We start from the raw sequence: 26,545 nt of genomic DNA, 5'->3' as shown, positions 1-26,545 counted from the left end.
TTATTTGACAGAGAGAAAGACAGCAAGAGGGAACACAAGCAGGCGGAGTGGGAGTGGGAGAAGCGGGCTTCCCGCCGAGCAGGGAGCCCGATGCGGGGCTCTATCCCAGGGCCCTGAGACCATGACCTGAGCCGAAGGCAGACGCTTAACGACTGAGCCACCCAGGTGCCCCATGGCTTCTCAATTTCATGGAAGGGGCCGCCTGGCTGGCTCAGTCGGTAGAGCGTGTGACTCCTGATCTCAGGGTCGTGAGTTCGATCCCCACGTTGGGTGTAGTGATGACTTAAAAATAAAATCTTTAAAAAAAATTTTTTTCTCACCACTTATTTGTCCCAGGTGGGGAGGGGGGCACAGATGTCACACAAACCTGGTTATCCAGAGAAGGAGGCAGGGGAAGGGTATAGATAGTATTCCTGACTCCTTCCCCGTTTAAACTTACAGTGAGAGCAGCCTTAAGTCACAGACAGGCCGATGTGGGCGGGGATCCCTGGAGAAGAGGTGCATGCAGCGAAAACCGTGCAGCCAATATCTGAAACCAACAGCAAATGACTCAGTTTCAATTTAAATGAACTGTTGACACCACATTTCAACATGAGGGTTGGAGTTGGCCAAGTTCACATTTAGATATGAAAAGCAGGAGTACATCTTTTCAATCTATCTCTTATCAGTTCATGGTTGATTCCAGACAGTGAAAAAAATATATACGTATATTAAAAAACCCCACCGGCTCAGATAATGGCTGATCCATGGCTTTTGGAGTCTCCAGGCTTGGGTCAGAGCCAGTCCAATGGCGCAGAAATCTGTTATTTGAGTGGCTGAGAAGTCAGTGTGAAAGGAGAGCACTGTTTCACGGTCCACATGGGATGGAGGACACCTGTACGTATCTTGTGCTTCACTGCAGGAGTGTTTCCAATCAGCGTGGTTCCCCCCTCCCAGCCCGTCTCCCAACACCCAGATTTAGGAGCCTTAGAAAATTGTTCATTTATTCCCCTTGCCTGAGTTACAGACTTCAATCATCCAAGAAATATTTATTAGCCTTCTTTACATCGGGCACTGCAGATGCAAATTGGAGTAAGCCTTTATTATTTCCTCCCTCAAAGGGGAGACAAAAGATAGCTGGTTCCAACAGATTGTGTAGTGAGGAGGGGGTGTTTAGTAAACATTTCAAGAAGGAATGAACGAAGAATATGCTATTATAATGGGGGAAGCCCCAATACTATGGCGTGTGCTCAGAATGACACTAGCTAGGACTGCGAGTGTTACACTAAAGTCTTTCTTCCTGGAGCCTGGGTGGCTCAGTCGGTTAAACGTCGACTCTTGATATCAGGCTGTGATCTCAGGGTCATGAGATTGAGCCCAGAGTCGGCTTGAGCTTCTCTCTCTTCCTCTGCCCCTTCCCCCACCTCCACTCACTCACGGGCTCTGTCTCTCTAAAAAAAAATACATTAATTAAAATAAAATAAAATCTTTCCTCTTCATATCAACCTAGAATCATAACATTTGCCCTTTGCCTTTTGCCCTTCCGGATTCCATCATGGGTTGGTAGTGTCAGGGGGCAGCACGACTCCGTATTCGTTTAAAATAAATAAGGCTGGGGCGCCAGGGGGCTCAGTCGGTGAAACGTCTGCCTTCAGCTCGGGTCATGATCCCGGGGTCCTGGGATCGAGCCCCACGTCAGGCTCCCTGCTCGGCGGGGAGCCTGCTTCTCCTTCTCCCTCTGCCTGCCACTCCGCCTGTTTGTGCTTGCTCTCACTCTCTCTCTCTCTGTCAAATAAATAAAGTCTTAAAAAAAGATGATTGTCTTTTTAAACAGTATTTTTTTAAAGACTAAGGAATTACTCATGAATAAATACTGATGTGTAAGGCAAGGCACTAAGTGGCTGAGGGAAGGTGGGGTTGCTCACATAATCTGGGGTAGACCCAGAGCTGCCAGCGTCCCAGGAATGGGGTCTGGGAGGCCCCCCTGCAAGTCAGGTGGCACTCTGCCTCTCTCGGCCCACAGCTGCTCCAGATGCTGCCGGTTCCCTCGTGGGGACACGACTGTTCCGCACACCCTCGTGCTCACCCAGAGCCCCTTTGCTCATTCTTGGTCCCTCCCTCTCAGCTCTCGCTTTGTGAGGTTGACCTCTGGATCCTTCTGCTGGGCTCTTGGAGCAAGGACTCCAAAGTCCCACAAGAGGCCCCCTGTTTTCATGCCTGGCCATCAGCCAGCCTGTGGCTAGCTGTCGGTGGGACCCTTGTGCACCTGAGTCTAATCAGTGAGGAGCCCGTAGTGGCCCTTTGATACTGGCATTTCTAACAAGGGAGCGGGGCAGGCAGACTCACTTGGAAGGGCCTGTGGGCCACGAACAGGCGTCTCTTGTGTGGTTTTATGTGTGGCATAAGCCATCTGGATGTCATAAGACTTCAGAGTTTCTGAAGGTAGAGCAGAGAGAAAATGCTCAGAGGGCCCCCAGATCCCAGAGTCCCCCACCTGGTGATGGGGATCAGAGCAGTTTGGGCACAGGAAGGAAGGTCTCTGGTTGTGGAATAAGCTCATTGTAGAAACAAAGTTTTATCGAGTCTCTGCATGCTTGGGGCAGATTCTTAGATCCACTAAGTCTTGGATCTTTTTTGGTACGAGGTGCTAGGGGATTGAGAGCTACTTTTTAAGAAAGCATATCTTCTGGAGTGCTTAACCGTGCATTGCTAATAGATCATCCTAAGAACATTGTGGATTGGGTGTTATAATCCTTGCCATTTTACAGAGCTCCAAACTGAGGCTCAGAGAGTTTCGGTTACTTGCCTCAGGACACACAGCTATGGTATATGGAGGAGCCTCTAAGAACCTCAGATCTAACCGAGCTGCCTTCTCCACCCCTCCTTGGCAGCAGCCCCCAGGAGGGCACAGCCTGTTCCTGATGGGCTCATGGGTCTCTCCCTGGACTAGGGGGCAGGGAGGGGCTTTATCACCCCATCCCTAGGGCCCACAGTTCATGCTCAAGAGGCCAGTACATGAAGGAATGGTTGCATAATTGGCTGCATTACCCAGATCAAGGGAAAAGTGAGGGAAAAGTGAAGAAGTTTCCAGAGGGCCAGGGCAGAGGTGAAAGGAGGTATGAAGACCCTTCCTTGTGTGTGGCCTTGGCCACATTCAGCCTGTGCTGGGTGGGAGAAGGTGTAGTAACCTCCCTTAGGGACACAACTCGGTCTCAACTGTGCCTTGGGCTAATGGCCTTTTGGGAACTTTGGAAGTAAGATTTCAAGCAAGGAGTACAGGTAAAGGGAAGACCCCTCCCAGCCTGTTCCCACCAGCCAAGCTCCACGGTGGGAAGGCCTTCCCACTAGCTGGGAAATGGGAGGGGGCCGCTTTCCTGCTGGTGCTGATTGCTCAATTTTGTTTGCTTATTTGTTTTGTTTTGTTTTGTTTTATTTTTTTGCACAGTGATTTGATTGTTTGATTCATCTCTTGTTTTTATTTAATAAACATGTATAGATCGACTCTGTGTGGGGCTAAAACCTAAGGCTGGAGAGATAAATAGACTGAGGCCCTTTCCTTGAAGGGAACAAACAAAGGAGGGGAGGTTGAAGCATCAGATAATTTTACCAAGTTACAGATGATGGGGAGTGGAACACAGAGTTAGTCCATGAAATTTTATGAGAGTATCACCGAATGAAGGATTTAATATTTTACCCACAGGAGATATTCTGTGTCTGGCACTGTGCTTGACACTAGAACGGAGCCCACAACATCCTCACGGAAGGCTACCTATCCACAGCTATGTTTGTTTTGTTTTTGTTTTTTTTAAGATTTTATTTATTTGACAGAGACACAGTGAGAGAGGGAACACAAGCATGGGGAGTGGGAAAGGGAGAAACAGGCTTCCCGCAGAGCAGGGAGCCCGATGTGGGCCTCGATCCCAGGACCCTGAGATCATGACCTGAGCCGAAGATAGACGCTTAATGACTGAGCCACCCAGGCGCCCCTCACAGCTATGTTTTTTTAAGAACCAGCCTGATCGAGCTTTAATTCATATGCAATCAAGTGCATATATTTAACATTCTATGATTTGCTAGTTTTCACTTGTGAAATCATCCCCACAACCAAGGTGGTGAACGTAACCATCATCTCCAAAATTTCCTTGTGTCCCCTCTGTCTTCCCCATCTCCCGCCCCTCCCATGGCCCTCCATTTTTGGGCAGTCAACAATCTGCTTTCTGTTACTATAGATTTGACGGTGTGTTCTAGAATTTTCTACAGATAGAATTGTACAGTGGGTGCTCTGTTTTGTCTAGCTTCTTTCACTCACATGATCATGTTGAGACTCATCCATGCTGTGTGTCTGTCAATGGTTTATTTCTTTTTGTTGACGAGTAGGATTCCCTGCATAGGTGTACCACAATCTGTTCATCCATTCACATGTTGATGGACATTTGGGCTGTTCCTCATTTTTTGGCCCATCCGAATAAAGCTGCTTGTGTACAAACCTTTATATGGGCATATGCTTTCTTTCTTTTTTTTTTAAGATTTTATTTTTAAGTAATTGCTACACCTAGTGTGGGGCTCAGACTTATAACCCCAACATGGAGAGTTGCACACTCTACTGACAGAGCCAGCCAGGCGCCCCTGGACACATGGTTTCATTTCTTTAGAGTAAATACCAAGGAGTGGAAAGGTGTATGTTTACCTTTTTTTTTTAAGATTTTATTTGTTCAGAGAGAAAGAGTACATGCGTGCGCATGCAAGTGGGGCAACGGGCAGAGGGAGAAAGAGAGAATCTCAAGCTGACTCCTTGATGAGCACAGAGTCCGATGCAGGACTCAATCCTACGACCCGGAGATCATGACCTGAGCTGAAAATCAAGAGTCGGATGCTCAACCGACTGGGCCACCCAGGTGCCCTGGTATGTCTAGCATTTTAAGAAACTGTCCAACTGTATTCCAAAGTGGTGATGTCATTGATATTCCCAGTAGCAGCGTATGAAAACTCACTTCTTCTACAGGTGCGTAAGGGTGTTTAGTTGTGGTTTAAATCACATTTCCCTGTTGACTACTGGTGTTGAGTATCTTTTCAATGCATATTTGCCACTTCCATACATCCTTGGATGATATGTCAGCCCAAATTTCTGCCCATTTTTTACATTCTCTGATTATTGAGTTTTAAGAGGTCTTTATATGTTCTAGATACTACGCCTTTAATCAAATATTCACTTTGCAGGGCATCTGGGTGGCTCAGTCGGTTGAGCAGCCAATTCTTGATTTTCAGTTCAGGTCATGATCTCGGGGTCCTGGGCTGGAGCCCCTCAGCGGGGAGTCTGCTTGGGGATTCTCTCTCCTTCTGCCCCTTTCCCTGCTTGTTCTCTCTCTCAAATAAATAAATAAATCTTCAAATATACACTTTGCATATATTGTCTCCCAGTCTGTAGCTTATCTTTTCATTTGTTTCAGAAGAGCATCTAATTTTAATGTAGTCCAATCTGTCAACTTTTTTTTTTTTTTTTTTTTGAGGATCATACTCTGGTGTTGTATCTAGGAAATACTTGTTCAACTGAAGTTCCCAAAGATTTTCTCTTATGTTTCCTTATAAAAAGTTTTATGGTTTTAGGTTTTACACTTAGACCTATGAGTTATTTTGAGTTAATTTCTGTACATGGTACAAGATATGGATTGAATTTCATATGGATATCCATATCCAGTTGTTACATCATTATTTGTCAAAAGATTCATCACAGACCTGTACCTCTGAAACAAATAATACATTATATGTTAAAAAAAAAAAAGAAAAGAAAATAGTAGGAAGGGAAAAATGAAGGAGGGAAAATCAGAGGGGGAGATGAACCATGAGAGACTATGGGCTCTGAGAAACAAACTGAGGATTCTAGAGGGGAGGGGGCTGGGGAGATGGGTTAGCCTGGTGATGGGTATTAAAGAGGGCATGTATTGAATGGAGCACTGGGTGTTGTACGCAAACAATGAATCATGGAACACTACATCAAAAACTAATGATGTAATGTATGGTGATTAATATAACATAATAAAATAAAGTTTTACAAAAAAGAAAATAATGAAATCATAATTTAAAAAAAAAGATTCCTTTCTCCACTTTTGTGCACCTGTATCAAAAATCAATCTTCTCTATACATACCTATTTCTGGACTGTGTGTTCTGTCACATTTATCAATTTTTCTAACTTAATGCCAATACTGTGCTGTTTTGGTGATTACAGCTTTATAATAAGTCCTGAAATCAGAGAGTCCTTCCACTTTGGTCTTTTTCAAAGCTGTTCTGGTGAATCTGGATCCTTTGTATTTCCCTCTGAAGTTTACAATCAGCTTGTCAGTTTCTAAAACAAAACAAAACAAAAAAAACCAGATGATATTGATCAGGATTGCACTGAACCTGTAGATTAATTTGGGGAGAACTGACACAGTAACAATCCGGAGTCTTCTGGTGCATGCAGGAGAGGTATCTTTCTGTTAGAATTTCATCAGTAGTGTTCTGTAGGTTTCATTCTACTGTCTTATACCCTTTCTGTCATGGTGATTCTTATGTATTTCATAGTTCCTGATGCTATTATAAATATTATTCTTTTAAATTTGGGTTTCTGATTGTTCATGGCTGATCTATAGACACACAATTGATTTTGATGTATTGATCTTGTATCCCGCATCCTGGCTGTTATGGGCTGAATTACGTGCCCTCAAAATTTACGTGTTGACCTTCTAATTCCTAGTACCTCAGAATGTCACTGTATTTGGAAATAGGGTCTTTAAAGAGGTAATTTAGCTAAAATTGGGTGGGCCCTAATCCAATATGACTGATGTCCTCATCAGAAGGGGAGAGTGGGACACGGACACACACAGGGCAGACAGTGTGGGGACATGGGGAGAAGATGGACAAGGAGGGAGGCCTCAGAAGAAGCCAGGCCTGCCACTGCCACCACCCTGAGCTCAGACTTCTTGCCTCCAGAACTGTGAGCAAATAGGTTTCTTTGTTTATGCCACTGGGGCCCTGATACTTTGTTACCACAGCCCTAGCAAATTAATACACATGCTAACCTCACTCAGAGCTTTGTTGTGGGCTCCACTGGATTTTCTGCATAGACAATCATATCAACTGTAAAGAGCTTTGCTTCTTTCTTTCCAGTCTGGAAGCCTTTTATTTCTGTTTCTCATCTAACTGCCCTGACGAGGACTCCCAGTACCACATTGAATAGGAGTGGCAAGAGCAGACACCCTTACCTGCTCCTCATCCTATGGGGCCAGTGTTCAGCCCTTCACCACTAAGTATGATGTTAACTGTAGGTTTTTTCATAGATACCCTTTGTCGAATTGAGGAAATTCCCTTTCTGGTTCTTAGTTTCATAGCTATGATTTTTAAAATTCCATTTCAAAAGTGGGAAGATGGAAACCCCAAATAGCTGGTCAGACTTTCCCTACCGTTTCCTACGGTTGTAGATATCTAGTGTACAATATGGAGAAATTGTCACAAGCACGGATGCTAGATCCATACTGCACAGGTGTGCCTTACTTTCTTCTTCTGTAAAATGGGGATAATCATAGTATCTAGCTCATAGGGTTGTTCTGAAGATTACAGTGTGAACAGTGCCTGACTACTAAGAAGTGCTGTGTAATTTTTTTTCTCCCCTATGTTCATTTAAAATCATGGAAGACAACCAGATTCTGCTTTAGGAGGCAAGCCAATCATGCTGACTTCCAGATATGGGTTTTGCTCCATCTTTTCCCCAAGGCATCATGCTCTTGGTAGTGCAGTTAGAATTTTAGACTGGAACAATTGTCATCTGCCTCTACCTCCGGCCCAAAGCAGGAATTCCTTCTGCAGGCCGCCCCTGACCAGCTGCTGGCTCCCTTCTGAGCAAAAATTCTTGAGGCTAATTGCATGTCCCGGAATCCCGAATTTCTCAGTTCTGGGAAAGTCTAGCCGTGAGGTGACAGTGAGATTTCTCAGGGACTGGGAAGCCAAATTTCCATGCTCATTGTATGCATTACTAGGTTGTCCAGTCGCTTCCACCATGACACCTGACAGAATGGGTCTCCTGGGAACTGGCAGCTCCTCTTTCTTGCCACTAGGGAACCGAACTAGGGTCAAGGGTAGGCCTGGCATCTCTGCTTTAGCAACTGCCCAGATCCTGAGTCAACACCTGAATAAAGTCTAGGCTCCTTTTATTTAGCCCCATTGTGGGTGGGAGAGTAACTAGGCTCAATCCTTTCATGGCATATTTGAAAGGACTCAAAGTCTGATTCCCAGAAATTCTTAGCTAAAAGAGCTCTTGGTTTCAGATTTGACACCAGTCTTTCCCTGATAGAGCAGCAGGCTGTTTTGCTCACTGGAACAGTATTGTTCCATAAACAAGCAAGAGATGCATCTGCTACAAAGTCAAAATTTCCATCTAAATTTTAGCTAATAGAAATATAAGGACTGATTCAGGCTCTAGATTTTTAAATCTCCTGAGCCTGGCAGCTGTGTTTTCACTCTTTTTACTAAACGCTGCAGTTTAGGATTTACGGAATTATGAAAAACACACTGGTGGCACCAGAGCTCAAATGGGGTAGGCTCCCCTGCCCCAAGTATTGACTGATGCACCTACACCCCCCTTTTTTTTGCTGATGGTGGGGGGAAAAGGCTCTCGAAAATGATCCAGCTACAAGAGACTGAGCAAAGGGTCTCAGGCTTTCTTAGTTTGAGGATCCTTTTTCTTAAAATAACTGAGCATTAAGTGCAAAACTATGCCAATGTCACATTTGCTGTGCCCATTTAGTAACAGATAAGCGTGCAAGGTCCGGACATGTTTATACAACTAGCAATTGCTCTGCAAAACCATCAACAGCTCACAGCCCAACAATCTTCCAAAATACTATGCGATGCATTTAAAATCTGCAACTTTGCAAGGAGGCACCCACAAAATACCTCCTTTGAATTTGCATATTTGTGTACAAGAACACACACCACACCGTTGATATAGGATTTGAGCTAGTCTTAAATGCTAAAAAGGTCCCCACAATTTGCTTTGCTTAAATGCACACTCAAAACTTTATTAAAAACATTTTTCAAAAATAAGCAAGACATTAGCAAGGCTCGGTGGAGGGGTGGAAAATGGATCGTATATCTTTAACCCGCAGAAGCTAAAAGGCGTTTTTTGTTGTTGTTGTTAGCTAACAATGGAAACTTTTTGTTTTTTAAGTGTTTCCCTCCCTCGGTCTTGCCAAGCAATAGAAAAAAAAGAAGAAAAGAAAAACTTGTTCCGCTGAGTTCAACCCCAGACGGGCTCACAACTTCCTTCCTGCTTTCCTCCCCCAAGCCCCCGCCTTTCTCCCTCCTCCCGCCTCCCTCCTACCCACCCCACCCCCCCACTTTTTTTTTTTTTTTTAATCGCACATTGAACAAACACTGAAGTAGCCGGAGCAGACGCTGACAGGAGTAGTGTCTGCACGGCCCAGAAGGGCGTGCGGGGCCGGTCCGGCGGAGCCTCCGCGCGATCGCCGGCCCCAGCCCGGGAGCTCTCCCCCAGCGTTCGCGCTCCCTTTTTTTTGTCTTCCATAACTCGCTCGGGAGGTCGATCCTGAGCTTTTTCACTTTTCAAGCCATCTTGTTCCTACGAGGTCTGCGTCCCTGGGCCGTACAGTCTGCACGGGCCCGGGCAGCTGAGAAATAGCAGGTAAGTTTGGCGGCTTTTTCACGGCTCTCGCCTCCGAGCCCTCTCTCCCCTCCCCTGCCCCAGAGCCAACCTGGGCGTTCCGGGTTCTGGAGAGGCGCAGAGGTGGGCGGCGGGGACGCGGACGGGGTGTGAGCCGGGAGGGCGGCGGGAGCCGGGGCGCGGGGAGGGGAAGAGGGACGCGTTCGGGGTGTCCCTCCGGCTCGCCTTCCGGGCCGCCGGCCCCCGCCGCCTTCCCCGCGCCCTCCGGGCGCCCACGGCTCGGGCGGCCGGGCTGCTGGGCTGGCGCCGGGTGAGGCTGCCCAGGATGCGGACGAGCCCGGCCCTCGGCCGCGCCTCCCGGCGTTCGGAACGCGGGCCCGGGCGGGGTGCGGAGCCGGGCTGCAGGCGCGCGGGCCGCGGGGTGCCTCCGAGTGGGCGCGGGTCCCGGTGCCGCAAAGGCAGCCGCGTCCTCGGGTACAGGGCGTGCGGAGGGCTGACTCCCCGTGCGCGCGCGTACACACACACACACACACACACACGCCTCCGCGGGGCGCGCACACACACACACACACGCCTCCGCGGGGGGCGACGACAGGGAGCGGCGAATATTGGTTCCGGTATAGGGGACGTGCAGCGCTTCGGCCCCGGGCGCGCGCAGGCGCGCACACACTCACAAAACACACTTGTTTGGGGACAGGCGACAAGGCCAGTGCTGAAAAATGCCTCGGCTGCGGCCCCGCCGCGCGCCCGGGCCTCCGTAGTCCGAGGGTCCCAGCCCCGAGCCCGGGGTCGGTGAGGTAAACGGCCGGCGCGCAGGCGTCCTCCCGCTGCCCGGCGCAGGTAGCGGCTGGGTAGGCAGGTCTCGCTCAGGTTCCCTCCGAGTGGGTCCCTGAGGCCAGAGAGGGTGGTGGCGGCAGAAGCCGCGACACAGGGGCGGGCTTCCCTCCCTCCGGCTTAAAGCAGGGTTTGCTCGGCCCGAGGAGACCCGCAGACGGTGGATGGGGTGTCCGCACCCTCGGAGCGATCCGAACCAGCCGCGCCCGCACGCAGCACACTTAGGAACCAAGTAGCCCTACGGGGGCCCCTGCCAGCCCGCGTGGCTCTGGGGAGGAATCTTAGAATTGGACTTTGCAGGGACCTCCAAGCGCACATCACACCCTGGGGTGAGGGGTGGGAGCGCACTCGGGAAGCTCACACCCGCAGCCGGGCTCTGTCCGCGCCGAGCCGCGCCCTCCCGGTGGCGGAGACGTCCAATGGCACCGAACCTCCGACAGACGGGGCTTCCGCGGGACGGCCGCCCCCGCCCCCCCATCCGGTGTCCCCTCCCCATCGCCCCCCTCCCCCGCCCTCCGGGGTCCTGACTTTCCTCCTTGTGTCTCCACAGTGGCGCTGTCGTTTATGGAGCTTTGGGCGGGGGCTGAGCCCTCGGTGTTGCCCCCCCACCCGCAGCCCAGGCCATGCCACCGCCTCGGCGCGCTCAGGCGCGGCCGCCGGGTCTCCAGGGCTGAGCCGGGAGCCGCGCGAGGAGGAGGCGCCGGCGGCGGAGCCCGCTCGGGAGCCGCGGCGGCGGGCAGCGCGGCGGACCCAGTACTATGGCTGTGTATTGCTATGCACTCAACAGCCTGGTGATCATGAATAGCGCCGAGCAGGTGAAGAGCGGAGGCCCCCGACCCAGCAGCAGCGAGACGCCCCCGCCGCCGGGCAGGGCCGTGCTGAGCCCCGGCAGCGTTTTCAGCCCCGGGAGAGGCGCCTCTTTCCTCTTCCCACCCGCCGAGTCGTTGTCGCCCGAGGAGCCCGGGAGCCCCGGGGGCTGGCGGAGCGGCCGGCGCAGGTTGAGCGGCGGCAGCTGCAGCAGCGTGGGCAGCCCGAGTTGGCCGGGCCGCCCGCGAGGGGACGGGCAGCAGGTGGTGACCGCCGGGTCCCTCTCCCCTCCGGGGCCGGAGGAGGCCCAGAGGAAGCTGCGAATCCTGCAGCGCGAGTTGCAGAATGTGCAGGTGAACCAGAAAGTGGGCATGTTCGAGGCGCACATCCAGGCGCAGAGCTCCGCCGTCCAAGCGCCCCGCAGCCCGCGTCTGGGCAGGGCTCGCTCGCCCTCCGCCTGCCCCCTCCGCAGCAGCAGTCAGCCCCCAGGGAGGGCCCTGGCTCAGAGCGAGGAACGGAGGACAAAGTCGTGGGGGGAGCAATGTCCAGAGACTGCAGAGACCGGCTTCTCGGCCGGGAGAGGAAGAGCGCCGGGCCTGTGCCTCTCCGAGGGCGACGAGGGGGTGGCACATTTCCCCCACCCTGACGCCCCGTCAGGACCAGGGGCTCAGGGTGCAGCGGTTTCTGCAAGAATGGAGAAGGGGACCCCGGCCAGACCCCACTGTGGCTCACCTAGAGCTATGGAAATTGACAAGAGAGTCTCTCCACCTTCGGGGACGCGCAGCTGCCAAGCTCCCCCGTCGGGGCTGGTCGGCGTGAACTTAGGGATGGCCACAGAGGGGACAGCGAGAGCCACATCCAGTGGGCCACATCATCCACACGACGCTGGCCTCACTGAGCGGCCTGAGAGGGCCCGCGAGTTCGGGGGTGTGCACCCCGGGGAATCCCTGGTGCAGAGTCAGGGGCAGTCTCTGGGCAGCCAGACAAGCCCAGCCCCAGAGAGGGGCGGGCCCCGCAGCGGAGAGCCCCCTGGGAAGGTGGGGAAAGGAGATCCGCCCGGTGGCGCGCAGGGCCCTGGGGCGCCTGAAGCCGGAAGGCCAGAGGACAGAACTGTGAATGCGCAAAGCTCGGAGCTTTCTGAGGCCCCGAGCCGGGTCAGGCCACCCCCAGACCTGGGCTCTATAGGCCCCGAGGTGACCCAGGGTGGGGCCCCAGTGATCAGGGAGCCTCCACAGCGCTCCAGGGGAGTGGATGAAGGGTCTCCAACGGCGTGGGGCTTGCTTGGGGGCAACCGCTCTGCACAGCCAGAGACCCAGGAGGTGGACGCAGGAATTTCCTCTGGCCGAATGCTGGAGGCTTTGCCCTCCTGGGAAGCCGTGAAAGATCTGAAAGAACCTCCGTGCCTTCCTGGGGACAAGCTGGGGGTGCAGCCTGGGAGCTCCGGGGCTTGGCTGGGCCCCATGGAGGCAGCCCAGCTGGCTTGGACGTGTGGCACAGGGGTGCAGTCGAAGGGTGCTTGGGGAAGCCCCCAGCAGGACAGAGCTACCCACCCCAGCCCAGAGCTGCTCTCCCCAGACGGGAAGGACAAGCCTTCCCCAAGAGAGGCCTGCAGCCCCAGCAATATACCCGCTGTCATCATCACAGACATGGGTGCCCAGGAGGACGGGACCTTGGAGGAGGTACAGGGAAGCCCCCAGGGTAGCCTGCCCTTGAGGAAACTGTCATCTTCATCTGCCTCCTCCACGGGCTTCTCCTCCTCCTACGAAGACTCAGAGGAGGACATCTCCAGTGACCCTGAGCGCTGCCTGGACCCCAACTCCGCCTTCCTGCATACCCTGGACCAGCAGAAGCCCAGAGTGGTAAGTCACGTTCTGACATTTTCCTTCGACTCCTTTGCACGCCCCTGTTGTTCTTACTTTGTACTGAGTCATGAAGACTCCGATCAGGGCCCTGGGGCGGTCACAACTTACGATCGTCTCCAGGTGTGTGTGCTGGGGAGGTGGCTGGGCACATTGTAGTGGGGACAGTAAATCCAGTCACTTCGCTTGCCACTCCCATGAACATCTTAAAAAACGATATTTAAGGTACCTTTCTGGCAGGTCACGGCTCCCTTCTCGGGGAGACAATATTCCTGGGTGTTACCAGAAACTCCCTGATGAATCCCAGAAGATAATGAACAGAGCTGCTGAGTATAGCTTTTGTCTGAGCAGGTGAAACACTTAATTCTGTGATACCTTTGGGCAAGAAAGACTGACAAGGTCATGAAATTATCTCGGCTTCTACTCATAGGCTGGGAAAATGAGCCGTGTGATTCTATTTCGGGGCTCCGAAACCTGGGGCTGTGCTTGGGCCAGTGTTGTGGGTGAAGAACCACCTGGCCTCAGGTGGTTGTCAGGACAGCGCAGTATTTGTGGGATCCGTGTAACTTAGATACAGTTTGATGTAGGAATTAAAATAAAAACCATGCTTTGAGCTACACAGACAATTTTTAAAAATAGCAGAATGTTATATTCGATTATATTGCCTGAGCTAGGCACTGGGTGATATCTCTAGGATAGAGAGTTCCTAATGCATATGCTTGCTGGCTGGTGTAGGTACATTTCAGGTATGTTTTCAGTACATTTGTTTTAAGATTATTTATTTATTTGAGAGAGTGAGCGCAAGCAGGGGGGAGGAGCAGAGGGAGAGGGAGAAACAGACTCCCTGTTGATCAGGGAGCACCATGTGGGGCTCGATCCCAGGACCCCGCGATCGGGACCTGAGCTTCACCTCCTGAGCCCCCCAGGGGCGCCTGAAGCGCCATTGTTTTGATTCACCCTACTAACATCTTTTTCTAGCCATGGGTATTTATTTGTTACATAGTTAATCTCAGTCCCAGGCTGTTTTCACTCTTAGGAGGATCAGAGTGTCTTAACGGAAGATGTTAAGAGTTGAAGCTAACACTTCTGAAAAGGTCTGGACTTTCTCTTACTTTTCCGGAGTATAGGGGAATTTCCTAGTTCAGAGTGCAAGGGGAGGGGTTCTGGTGCTATGCTGGGGGAAGGTCTGGGTTTTATTGTAGTAGGGAGCCTTCGGACTGCATCTTGAGTATCAAATACTATTCATCCTATGGCAATAACTCCAACCATAGCTGCTAAGAACTTTGTATTTCTACTTTGCATCCTTCTCGAAGGTATTTTGGACCTCAAACCCCTTCCCTCTTGGACTTCTACTTAAGTAATCACAGTCTGAATTTTTGAAGACCAGGCATTCCTTTTCACGAGACTCTGCTTTCTCTGATGATGGGGAGGCAAGTGTGTATGCAAAATTTGGCCCCAATTAGCCTGGCGTTTCGTGGCAGGACAGGGCTGTGGGCACAGGCACACCGGCTTGGTGGGGAGGAACGATGCACCTGGGAAGGGATGGACATCCTTCTCAATGTAGGCGCTCACGTTTCTCTGACTTCGCGCCCACAATTATAGGCCTGGTGGAGAGGGTGGTCCTCCGTTCCACTCTTCCCGTTTGCTTTCAAAACCCTGACCCGTCGCTGGCACAGCCAGGTCGCTTTAACTTGTTCTCCAGTTTTCCATTCGGCCTGTCTAGTGGCGGATTAGCAGCTCCTGTTGGCTGTCTCTCAAAACAGCTTCTGTGTCCCTGTGAGAAGGGCTGTTGTCTGGAAGTCAGCTGAAGGGGAGATCAATAAGGAAAGGTGCTAATTTTTTTTTTCATTTGCCAGAGGGATGCCAACTGAGAGGCCAGATGGTTGAGTGGTGTGCTGTGAGCTAACAGGTCCACAGGTAGAAATGAGGCCTGCCCGTCGCCTGGGGGGCTTAGTCCGTGAAGCCTCCGGCTCTTGGATCTCAGCTCAGGTCCTGATCTCAGGGTCCTGAGTTCAAGCCCCATGTTTAAAAATAAATGAGAATAAACAAGAAATGAGGCCTGCCTGTTGTCCACCCTCCCTCCCACCTCTACACAGGTTTTCAGACACCCACAGAGGAGAGCCAGGGAAAAATCCCCTGCCAGCTTGGCTCTGTGTCACGTGAGGCCTCGGGGGGCCTGTGTGGGGGGAAGGGTGGGTAACCAACTGGAAATGATGGGATCCTAGGGACTTTTCAGCTGTTGGTTGAGTGCTTGCATGATAAGCTAAATTTTCTTTTTCTTGTACAGATTGTTATGGTGGAGCCCTATCTGTGACACCAAACATCTGCTCATTGGGTCAAAAATCCCTTGATTACCTGATATTGATATTTTGTCTACGGAAGGCCAGACATCTTGATTGACCCGGCCTTTTGGCTGCGCTCCTCAGTGCTTTGTAGATAAGCCTGCTGCTTCTGTCTGTGGGGCTGCCCTTTGCTGCGGGTGCATACGTCCACAGCCGTTCACGCTCACGTGTGCTCACTCTCTCACACACCCTCACGTGCTCACACACACGCCCACAGCCATTCACGCTCACATGTGCTCACACTCACGCACCCTCACAGGTGCTCACACACACGCCTGCTCCTGTTCACGCTCACATGTGCTCATCTTCACACCCTCACACGTGCTCATACACATGCCCACAGCCGTTCACGCTCACGTGTGCTCACACTCATACACACCCTCACAGTGCTCACACACGCCCACTCCTGTTCACGCTCACACGTGCTCACACTCACACACCCTCACAGTGCTCACACGCCCACTTCTCTTCACGCTCACACGTGCTCACACTCACACCCTCACAGTGCTCACACACACCCGCACCCGTTCATGCTCACACGTGCTCACACACATGCCCACAGCTGTTCACGCTCACGTGTGCTCACACCCACACACACCCTCACACGTGCTCACACACGCCCACAGCCATTCACGCTCACGTGTGCTCACACCCACACACACCCTCACACATGTTCACACACACCCACAGCCGTTCACGCTCTCGTGTGCTCACACACACACCCTCACACATGTTCACACACACACGCCCACTCCTGTTCACGCTCACATGTGCTCACACTCACCCTCACACGTGCTCACATAGGCACAGCCATTCATGCTCACATGTGCTCACACTCACACACACCTTCACACGTGCTCTCTCACACACGCCCGCTCCTGTTCACGCTCACATGTGCTCAACTCACACCCTCACACGTGCTCACACACACCCCCACCCATTCATGCTCACACGTGCTCATACTCTCACACATCCTCACACGTGCTCACACACACGTTCACTCACCCGTTCACGCTCACGTGTTCACACACCCTCACCCATTCATGCTCACACTCATACACCCTCACCTGTTCACATTCACATGTGCTCACACCCACATACACACTCACACTGACACATGTTGGCACTCACATGCTCACGTTCGCCCTTGGCCTCACATGTTCATGCTCACACGTATGTGCTCACAAGCCTTACATGCTCAGGCACACACACACGCTCACTCACACACGCTCATACACCCTCATATTCATGCTCATACACGATCACACTCAGATTCATTCACCCTTATGTGTTCACACTCACAATGCACTCAGGTGCTCACACTCACACACACTCACCGTCACACATGCTTGCACACCCACTCACACCCACAGGTTTGAAATTGCATGTTCAGCCTCTCAGTCTTGCAACCAATCGCTGGCCCTCAGCCCCACACTGAGAATTTTTTTTTTGCTGCCCTGCCTTTCCCCAGAGAGGAGGCCTTTTATGCCTTGTGCAGCTTGTTCTTCCCTTCTGTGGAGGAGTGACTGTGGGTGATGCTGTGTGGGCGGAGGCGACAGCCCAGGGAAGCCTGAAGCTGGCTGCTTTGTTCGCTCTCCTGCTGTTGGGTCCCCCTGCTGCTCATCGCTGGTGGAAGCCCCACGGCCCATGTACCGGAATCTAGAAGCCCTCCCTGTGGTTAAAAATAAAGTGAAAAGCAAGTTGTTCGGGAATGCACTCTGAAAATCACTTAGCCATTTAGATAATGCAAATTAGCCGTGGCCCTTTTACTGGAAGGGAATGTGGTCAGAAGGCTGGTGTCCCCCCTTGTTTCCATGGGCAGGAGCTGTGCAGACAGCCTCAGATGCATGCACTGTGCCTCCGGCTTTCTCCTCCTGATGAGCCCGACCCACAGGCCTGTCCCTGAAGTCGAGTATTCCAAGGCTTCGCACCTGTCTGTTTATAAAGGCTCAGATGCGAGATATTGGCTCAGAAGCAATTGTATTGCATGCCTTATGTCTGGGGCTTAAATTCAGGCACCTTCACACTTACTGTTCTCTGTGGTCTGAACAGAAGCGAACTGCACTTGAGCAAGGATGGTGCTCTTGCTTGTTGTTCTTTAAGACAACTAAAAATCCCATCAGTACATCTTGTCTTCCCTCTATCATTCCATTACGAGTATGTGGGCCATGGAAACACCAGGCTTAAAGGATATGTTAAAATATGCGCGCATCTTACTTTAGAAAGTAGATTTTATTGATTTATTCCAAAATTGTGTTATCAATTATATGTACAGAAAATAAGGCAAAACACTGGCCTGGTTACCTGGGGGATCCGTAAAGAAGTATCCTAAAAATTCTTGCCTTCTTGGTACTTAATATTTTATAAGGGCCCTTGGAATTTTGTTTCCTTTGCTTTTTAAAAAAATTTGACTAGTTCTGTGTTTTGGGGGGTGTGTGTGTGTGTGAAAAAGTAACTCACACATGTAGTAAAAAATTCAGACAGTTTAAAATGGTTTTACATGGGGGCCTGGCTGGCTCAGTTGGTGGAGCATGTGACTCTTGATCTCAGGCTCATGAATTCGAGCCAGACGTTGGGTGTGGGGCCTACTTAAAAAGAATATTAAAAAAAAGTTAAAATGGTTTTATGTGGTTTTGAAAAGTGTAACACTTATTTTGGGTAAACCAAATTAAAATGTAAAAGCCTTAGAGGGGTACTTACCAAAAAATAAGTGTAATGGTGAGAACCTTTAAATAGAACATTCTTTTCTGGATAAGAATATCAAAGGCTCGGATTTGTGGGGTTTGGGGTTCAGGTTGTACATGCTGCTTGCTTGAGATGGGGCACACTTCCTTTCTCTCGGGTCTGTGGGGAGGATCTTTCTGACAAGGCCTCGGCACATTTGCGATCTGGGAGGACCCTGGGTCGTCTGTGTGAGGTTCAGGCATTAGTTACTCTGCTCTGTTTAGGGATAAGGAAACCAAGACTCAGAGAGGCAAAGAGACCCAAGGACGACCTATGTGACGCAGTTTCCTCCTTTTAAAATGTGCGCATTTCGTGAAGATGATCTCCGGGAGGTCTGTCTAGTTCTAGCTCTGTGGCTGTATAATTCTAGACTTCTGAAGTAAAACCCAGCCTCTGTGAAGTCCGCCTCAGGGTGTCGGAACATGTGGCCCTCGGACACTGAGGCCCAAACTGGGCACATTTAATTTTGTGCTTTTACTTAAGACCCATTAATCGATCTGCCTCTCTTTGCCGGAAGACCGGTTCTTTGTCATATCGCATTGCAAAAGCGTCATAAATTCTCAGTGTCATACCCGAGATACTCATAAATCGACTGTTATTAGAGGCGGTTGTGATCGGATGCCAGGACACTAACCTGAAAAGTAAAAGATGCATTCCGTTCCCTGTTGTATTTCAATTTGCAAACTCTCCTGCACAGATGATTGCTTTATCAAAGTGGGGGGTGTAGAGAAAAGGGGAGATCGATGCAGAGGCATTGCAGAAACACAGCTCAGGATTTACCTGGCCTTCAGGTTTTATAAGAAAAATGTGTTAAACAAACCAGGTGCTGCTTTTAGAGAGACGCATTTCAGGTGTTGGATAAATAATTTTCAGGACTTTTGTTTTTAAGTGTTGAAGTCGCTTTTCTGATTTTGTTGGCACGTACCCATTGCCTGTAGTCACAGATTAGATTAGTTCTGTGTAGTTTATTTATACTCCTAGGGGGATCGATAAGATTGTCGAGGCCTATTTTATTTTGGCAGCTTTCAACGTAGTTAGCTAAAGGCAGAATTGTAGAGTATTTAATGGAAAGAGTTTTAGATCTTGGTAGAAAAAACTGTGTAGACTTCCGGTAATCAGCAGATGATTGATTTAGAATTAACTCAGGAACCCCTAGCCCGTGTTGAGGTCACACCTTTGGAGTGGAAGTTTCTCTGGTTTTTTTTTTTTTTAAGATTTTTTATTTATTTATCTGAGAGAGAGAATGGGAGACAGAGAGCATGAGAGCGGGAGGATCAGAGGGAGAAGCAAACTCCCCGCTGAGCAGGGAGCCCAATGCGGGACTCGATCCCGGGACTCCAGGATCATGACCTGAGCCGAAGGCAGTCGCTTAACCAACCGAGCCACCCAGGCGCCCCGGTTCTCTGGTTTTGACAGAAGATAAGGCTTGGGCATTGCAGCTTGTGATGCCGAACCCTCAAACCTGGGACAGAGTGTGTCTTGCAAGGATTTTTTTCCTGACCAGGTACACTTGGCTCCGGGGAAAGACGTATTTTTCGTGAATCGGGGAGCACACTGTTGAGGAAATCAAACCCAACCCAAATGTGAACTCTTTCATACTATGAAAAGCCATGTAGAGCGCCAACTGCTATTTGAACATCTGGATGTCCAGTTCTCTCGAGACCGCAAGCGCCCTCGTAGGACAGGGTACTATTGACTTGGTGAGTCGAGGTCACTGGTGCTATCGACGGTCTTAGCACATGGAGCAGGAGCACCAGCATTGTAGCTGTCCCTCAGGCCAGTGGGCCCAGTGCAGCTGGCGGTGGAGGCCACTGCAGAGGTCTGGAAGAACCCGCCGTCCCGGTCTCAGGACCCTCCCTCCAGTCACACGTGACTTGCTGTAGTTCTGACACCAACCTTGAGTCCCACTGCGGTCCTCCCAGACCCCTGGTCATGCACTTTTCCAGGAGTGAACTATTATTTTAAAGACAATTCAGGTGGGGGCACCTGGGTGGCTCCGTCAGTTAAGCATCTGCCTTCAGCTCAGGTCATGATCCCGGGATCCTGGGATCAAGTACCACATCGGGCTCCCTGCTTAGCGGAGAGCCTGCTTCCCCCTCTCCCTCTGATCCTCCTCCCCACTTGTGCTCTCTCTCGGTCTCAAATAAATAAATAAAATCTATTGTAAAAAAAGACAACTCAGTTCTCCCATGCATGTATATGAATCCCATTAGGAAGTTGAGCCTCTGTTCTTGGTGTTAAAAAAATAATAAGAACTTCTCTATAGTGTACATAGTTAGCATAATACAAAGCTGGGTCTGGGAGAGGCTCTAAAGCTCATTTCCTCCATTACCCACATTTTACAGATGAGGAACACAAAGCCAGAGAAGGTTCAATACAGTGACAAGACCCACGTTTACAATTCTTTTCACTTAAAAACCTTGCTTAGCGGATAGGCTCCTCACTCCCCCTGGGAGAGCCTCCTTGGCTTTAAACACAGCACATGTTTTCAAAAAAGGTTTGTTAAGGGGAGGGAGGGATGGCTGAGTGAATGAGCGACAGTATGTCTGCTGCGTTATCTACCCATGAAGGAAATGTCTAACCATCTAGAAGGTGGAGGACAAAGAAAGGGGGAAAGGAATGATGAAGGCGAGCTCACTGCTTCCTCCTGCGAACTTGCTGGTGTAGGGGTGAGGGTACTCGACCATTCCAGTCTGCACCCGGCCTGCAGGCCCCAAGGGAGGCAGAGAGACAGGTGTGACCTCACGGGCCGCTGCGCATCGAGTCAAAGTGCCCAGCACCACACCTGGCAGGCGGGAGGGGCTCAGCAGGTGTTAGTCGAGGCAGCTCGGGAGACATTCTGAGCTCTGGTGAGGCAGTGTCTGCCTGGAAAATCTGCCGGGCCCCTTGCAAGAAAATTCTGTAGCAGTCCTCGGATTTTGTTTAGGTTCCACTTGCATCCCAGTACAATCCTGGGAAGCGAGTCCCCCCCAGGCAAAATGGAATGCAATGAATTTCTCAAAGGCCCGGATTCCCAGGCCAGCTGTGAATCCATCCCAGGCAGTGGTGGGACATTGGGAATGAGGCTGCCGCCCCTTCTCTCTCTGGTTCCTAGAGTGGTTTCCCTTTGTTCAGTCTCAGGGATGGGAGTCCATTAGGGCGGAGGTTCCAGGGCACACCCGGCGACTAGCTCAGTCGCAGCGCGTTTGCAGGGGAGACCCTGCTGATGCTGTCACTGGAAGGCGGCACCTGGCAGGCCTTCTCTGATTAGGAGTGACTTGTGATAAGTCACTGCGCAGGCTTTTGACTAACTGGTCGGGCGTGTTTCTCGAGAATTCCATTAAGAATTAGCTGTTAGAAATCGGATCTTTCCCCTCTGTTGAGCTTTACTTGGGCATTTTATTGACTTGATATCCCCTGGTGGAAGGCCATTCGGTAGAAGGTTCCTCTGCAGGCCTCTTGTCAATACTACACATTCTTTATTTCCTGAAATGTTTACTTCTCTTTTGCACCCAAGCAGCTAAGTTTTACAAGGAACCAGAAAGGAGCAGCTACAGACAGAAAGCACGCAGAACGAGCCTCTGCAGTTCATTTTTACGTATAATTTAAGGGGGGAAAATGCTGTGACTCCCCACCTCGGAATCGGTCGGAAAACTTCTCACCCGGCCCGGGCTGCTGGTGGTGAATTTTCAACCCAAGAAGAGTCTCCCTCGTGAAGTTCACTGTTATCCTGTTCATCTAGCATTTTACTTTTGTGGTAATAAGGTTCTGGTGGAAAGGGAAGATGAAACGATCAGCGTCTCGAACGGAGGCCTGGAGATTATTTCCGTTGACGTGGTGACTAAGATTAGGGGTGGCCCAATTTAGAGGTGATACGGTGTATTACTGGCGAGGGGCGAGGCCCCACCCGCGGCCCAGCAGATCTCCTCCCACGGGTTCTCCCTTTGCCCGCGTTTGTAAAGTTGGTCTCAGTGCATCAGAACGCAGGGACAGGGGACTTGTGCCTTCGGCACTGGGGGCTCCGAGAGCAGTTTACTTTCTTCACCCCTTTTGAAGGGTCCTCTGCCTTCTGCATGCCCCCCCACCACTTTCATCAGAACGAATAAACTGATGGTCCTGTTTTCCAAGAAGAAGCTGTAATATCTTCTATCCCATCGCACTTACCACTTTCCTACTCTGCAGGGAGGGTCCAGCCGGCCGCAGGGGCAGGGATGGAGGGATTTGGGGGCCGGCCATCCCTCAGCACGATCTTCAGTCTCTCTTGGTAGGCCACCAGCTGCTGGGGCCTGGGCGGTTCCAGGGGGAGGTCACTGCACCCCCCGGGCAGTTTCCAGCAAGTGCTTTTCCAAGTTCACGGACATTCTTTCCAGGCTCAGCTCAGTTTGTTTTTTCTTCTCTATGGCAGTTGATGACTGAGTCGTCAAGTGTGTGAGTCTGCAGGATCTCCCGTGAAGGGCTTCCTCCAGAGTTGCACGGGAGCTGGCTCTTTGTCTAGTCTTCTGCTGTGCATGGGTGTGGCCTGTTGTGTTGTGTTTTTACAAGTTAGCTCCCCGAGGAGCAGATTTAACAAAATGCACCTCTTCACCATGGGGAGACTGCCCTGGTTGGGGTAGGGAGAGGAACTTGGGAGTATCACTTCTGTAATGCTTAAAATGCTTATCTAACCTGAATCTGCCAGCAGGAAACTGAAAAGGCCCGTGTATGACAATGACATAGACAGTTTGATCTCTTAACAATGTCAAGTGGAAAATCCAACCGCAGCAGCCGGTAGCTTAAGAAACGGCTAGGACGTTTTGGTGGGACAGCCAATCCTCACACCCAGGTTGCTGAGCCAAGGGGAGGAAATGTGGCTGCTAAGTGGTGGAGCTGGGGGGTGGGAAGATGCCGTTGGGATTTGAGAAACTATTGGAAAATCCTCACGGATGCAGAAATGGCTAATGTGGCAGACATTTTGAATGCCTTAGAGTTGGTATTGTATTTTAAGATTTTTATGTATTTATTTGAGAGAGAGAGCGCACACATGAGAGGGGGGAGGGGCAGAGGCAGAGGGAGAAGCAGACTCCTCGCTGAGCAGGGAGCCCGACTCAGGACTCGATCCCAGGACCCTGGCCGAAGGCAGACACTTCATCGCCTGAGCCCCCCAGGCGCCCCTCTAGTTGTACTTTAGTCTAAGACGTTTTGAATGCCTTACAGTTGGTATTTTAGCCTTTTCCACCCTTCCCCACCTCATCACAGTGGCCACAGCATTAAGCACTCATTAGCATCGAGCATCTCGCTCATTCCAAGTCATTCGGTCGGTGGGTGGTGCGGGGCCTCCTCTGGAAACTCTGCTAGGAGAACTCCGGGGGTGCAGGGTGCTAGAAGGACCAGTGCCTCTCAGATCCACATCTGGCCTCTTTGGGCTGTGGGATCCTCATCTGTGAAATGGGTATATTGATGAAGCCTTCCTACTTCACGGAGTCTTTGTGAGTCTCAAGTGAGATCATTTTGAGAGAGTGATTCTTTCCTGCCTAAACTAGTTTTAATTATGAGCTTTGAAAGCTTTCCCAAAAGGGCAGGTGCTGCATGTGTGCAAGATGGTCCCACGTCGGTGTCGCCGACCCAGAAATTGCCTGTGCCAGCCTCTCAGCCAGAGTGGACTGCGGACGAAGCGTCCTGCCCTGCGCTTTGCTGTCTCATGCGCAGGTGGGGCGCAAATGTGATGTAAGTTTGAGAAGCCAGAGTGGGCGCGGAGGGGGCCGTGAGGCAGGGGTCAGTGTTCCCGGCACAGGGCCGTGAGCTCCTGCATAACTGAGAGGCGACCGTGCTCCATCTAGAGTTTGAGGGTACTTAACGGGGGCATTGATTTTTTTCCAATACCATGTGGTGGTTTTCTCTTCCGTGTCCTGGAAAGCAAAAGGGAGGAATCCAGCAAAGTCTTAAATTTTTCGAGCAGACGCGACATTCAGCAGATAGAAACTGGGCATTTCCTAGACCCGGATAGAAACTGGGCCCTGGATCGGGAAACCTCCGCACACAGCTGGCCTCCCACGCTGACAAGCGGACGTTTGTCCCAGCGGCGCCCACACATCGGGCAGCCACGCCCGTGCTCTGTCTGCAGACACCTGTGCTGAAGAGAACGGCCTGGTCGATGCTCTCCCCGTCCCTGGGGACCTGCCCTCGAGGCAAAGCTGATGCCCACAGATAGACTTGAGAATTGTGAAACTCAGGGACAAATTGTATGGCCATGAACACAAGCACGTTCGCTAAAGAGCTAATAAACGGAGTTGGTGTTGGCGTGTGACACACACGGGTGGCTCCCCGTGTGTGCTGTGCAGCCTCGTGAAGGGGGACTGAATTTGGGCACTGGCCCCTGGAAAGGGAGTCTGGATGAGACCTTGAGGAGGCTGCTACTTCCGTTCGAAGCGGCCAAGCAAAGGGACTGTTCTGGATCCAAAGGCTCTATCTAGGAAGTTGGAAAGGAAGAGGGAACTCACCCCCTGACCCCCTCCCCAAGCCTTAATGCCCTGTACTGAACTCCACGCAGATAGGTTTCCAGTGCATGGAAATGTGCTCTTGAAGGCTAAAATGGGGCCCCGGGAGACAGCCCACCCCCACCACAACTGACCAGAGGAACGTGGTCAGGAAAGCTTGACACGGACGTCTGTTCAGTAAGTATTTACTGAGCCTGAGCCTAAGCAAGGGCCCTGGGGCAGGCTGGGGCGTGGCGAGCCGTGGTGTGGCCTCGGTGCACAGTGCTGGGTTTGAGTGTGACCTGTGTGACTCTGTTTCTGCCCGTCTGTAAGACGGGACTGATGGTACCGCCTTCAGGTTGTGGGGAGGGCTGCTCTGGTGAGCACAGAAGTAGGACGGGCGCGGGAGAGCCTGCAGACCCGAATTCACACCCTCCTTCTGCTCCAGAGTCTGTCCCTGGGGGCCCTTCACTTCTCTGCGCCTTAGTATCCTCGTCTGTCCCTCCTGGCTTGTCAAGAAGGTGAAGTGAGACCCGGCCTTGGGCAGGCGTGGGTAGGGGTCGCCTTCGCTGACCCCATCCTCATCCCAAGTACAGCTCACGCAGGATGACAAAACTGGCGTCAGGGTTTACTTTCCCAGAGGCCTGGCTTTGTTACCAGGGGCTCAGAACTTGAAGTTGAAGAAACAATCCACTGTATTCAGCTGCTGGCAAGGGGGTGTCAGGTTACCCCCCAGGGACCAGTCTCCTTTTATTCTGTTTTGGAGGTGGAAACTGGCCGAGGTCATCCAGGCGGAGAGCGCCCAGCTTTTGGAATGTGGAAGGCTCCATTCCTTCTCCCCGCCGTTCCCCCCCCCCCGCTCCTCTGCTTGCCCTCCACAGCTCCTAAGTCAGAGAGGGCATATATACATGTATATATATATAAGGAACGCCGCTGCTTTGTATGGCCGTGGCTCTTGGGGCCTGTGAGGTCTCTCAACAAGAGTGATTGGCCTTCCCTGTGCCCTCTCTGATGGTAGGGGGTGTGCATGCTTACTATGGCAGGCTCTTTCTTTCGCTGCAGACCCCGCTGAGGCCTTGAGGACCAGGCTGGGGGGTCTCCGCAGGCCTCTCTGCGCCACCCCACTTCCTCGGATGGGGAGCGGAGGAGAGCCTGCTCAGCACACCTCCTGAGTCACGCTGCTCTTTGCCATTGTCCTGACTGAGCTGTGTGGAGCCTGCTGGACTGTTCCTCAGGGCCGGGGTGGTAGACGGCGGTGTGGAGGGTCAGGTGGACGGACCCTGAGCATACCAGCTCACATTGGAGCCCCGGCAAGGCCCGGGGGACCCTGTGCGGGCTCTGGCGGGAGCTGGCGCTGTGTGGGGACAGGTCCCACCAGAGCAGCACGGGCCACTCCTCGGCCAGGCATGGACACAGTCTCGGGCACCCCCACCTGCCAGGCACGGGCTTCTGCTTCATGACATGCTGAACACAGGATGTGGAAATCCTTCTTTCCACCACAGCTGTAGTGTGGGGCGGGCGGCTTGCTGCAGTGACCCTTGGGGTCCCCGTCTTTCCTGCCTGCCGCTGGTCCCATGAGCCTCCATGTGTCCCAAGACGGCCGTGAGGCCTCTGGGCAGTGTCCAGGCACTGAAAGGTCCGCTCCTTCACGCGGCGTTTGGGGGCCATGCCCCCTTTCGGACCTGTGTGTCTCCGGCCTGGCCTCTGCTTACATCTTCCCCGAGCCCCAGACTCCTGCCCTTTGCAGGATCCAGAGGCTGGCGTCTGGGAGGAATGAAACCACTAAAAGAGCTTGTTGGTATGTGGCAGCCTTGACCTCAGAGGCTGTGTGAGTGGCAGCGTGCTGGACAGTAGCTTCCTTATTGCCCCGACCTGGAAATGTACACAGCGCCACAATTAATTTCCATCACAGGCT

The 26,545-nt window shown here is 51.7% G+C and overlaps 1 protein-coding gene, 1 long non-coding RNA gene and 1 other non-coding gene across 4 annotated transcripts in view; 2 read left to right on the top strand and 1 right to left on the bottom strand.

Annotated features, from left to right (window-relative positions):
* Positions 1 to 200: 200 nt before the first annotated feature.
* TRNAR-CCU (transfer RNA arginine (anticodon CCU)) lies at positions 201 to 273 on the top strand. The gene has a single exon. It is a non-coding gene; the product is annotated as a tRNA-Arg (tRNA).
* Positions 274 to 2,288: 2,015 nt separating this feature from the next.
* LOC145722257 (uncharacterized) lies at positions 2,289 to 10,255 on the bottom strand. The gene is made up of 3 exons (XR_014146376.1): positions 9,725 to 10,255; positions 6,120 to 6,321; positions 2,289 to 2,415 (listed from the first exon to the last, which is right to left on the bottom strand). It is a non-coding gene; the product is annotated as an uncharacterized LOC145722257 (long non-coding RNA).
* The window catches only part of ITPKB (inositol-trisphosphate 3-kinase B), a 90,734-nt gene continuing 73,540 nt past the window's right edge, over positions 9,352 to 26,545 (top strand). Inside the window, exons 1-3 of one of the 2 annotated variants that reach the window (XM_081824428.1) lie at positions 9,352 to 9,654; positions 11,018 to 13,133; positions 15,421 to 24,759. In XM_081824428.1, the coding sequence (XP_081680554.1) occupies positions 11,226 to 13,133; positions 15,421 to 15,447 (1,935 nt within the window). In that variant the 5' untranslated portion in view covers positions 9,352 to 9,654; positions 11,018 to 11,225 and the 3' untranslated portion in view covers positions 15,448 to 24,759. Of the gene's footprint in view, positions 9,655 to 11,017; positions 13,134 to 15,420; positions 24,760 to 26,545 lie in introns of those variants that run through there. The other variant, XM_081824427.1, reaches the window with a different exon arrangement.

Source organism: Leptonychotes weddellii, chromosome 6 (genome assembly GCF_054177405.1).
Source record: "Leptonychotes weddellii isolate Sample4059 chromosome 6, ASM5417740v2, whole genome shotgun sequence".
Classification (NCBI taxonomy): Eukaryota; Metazoa; Chordata; class Mammalia; order Carnivora; family Phocidae; genus Leptonychotes; species Leptonychotes weddellii.
Note: the sequence above shows the minus strand (reverse complement) of the source record. Positions and strands in the feature narration are given on the sequence as shown.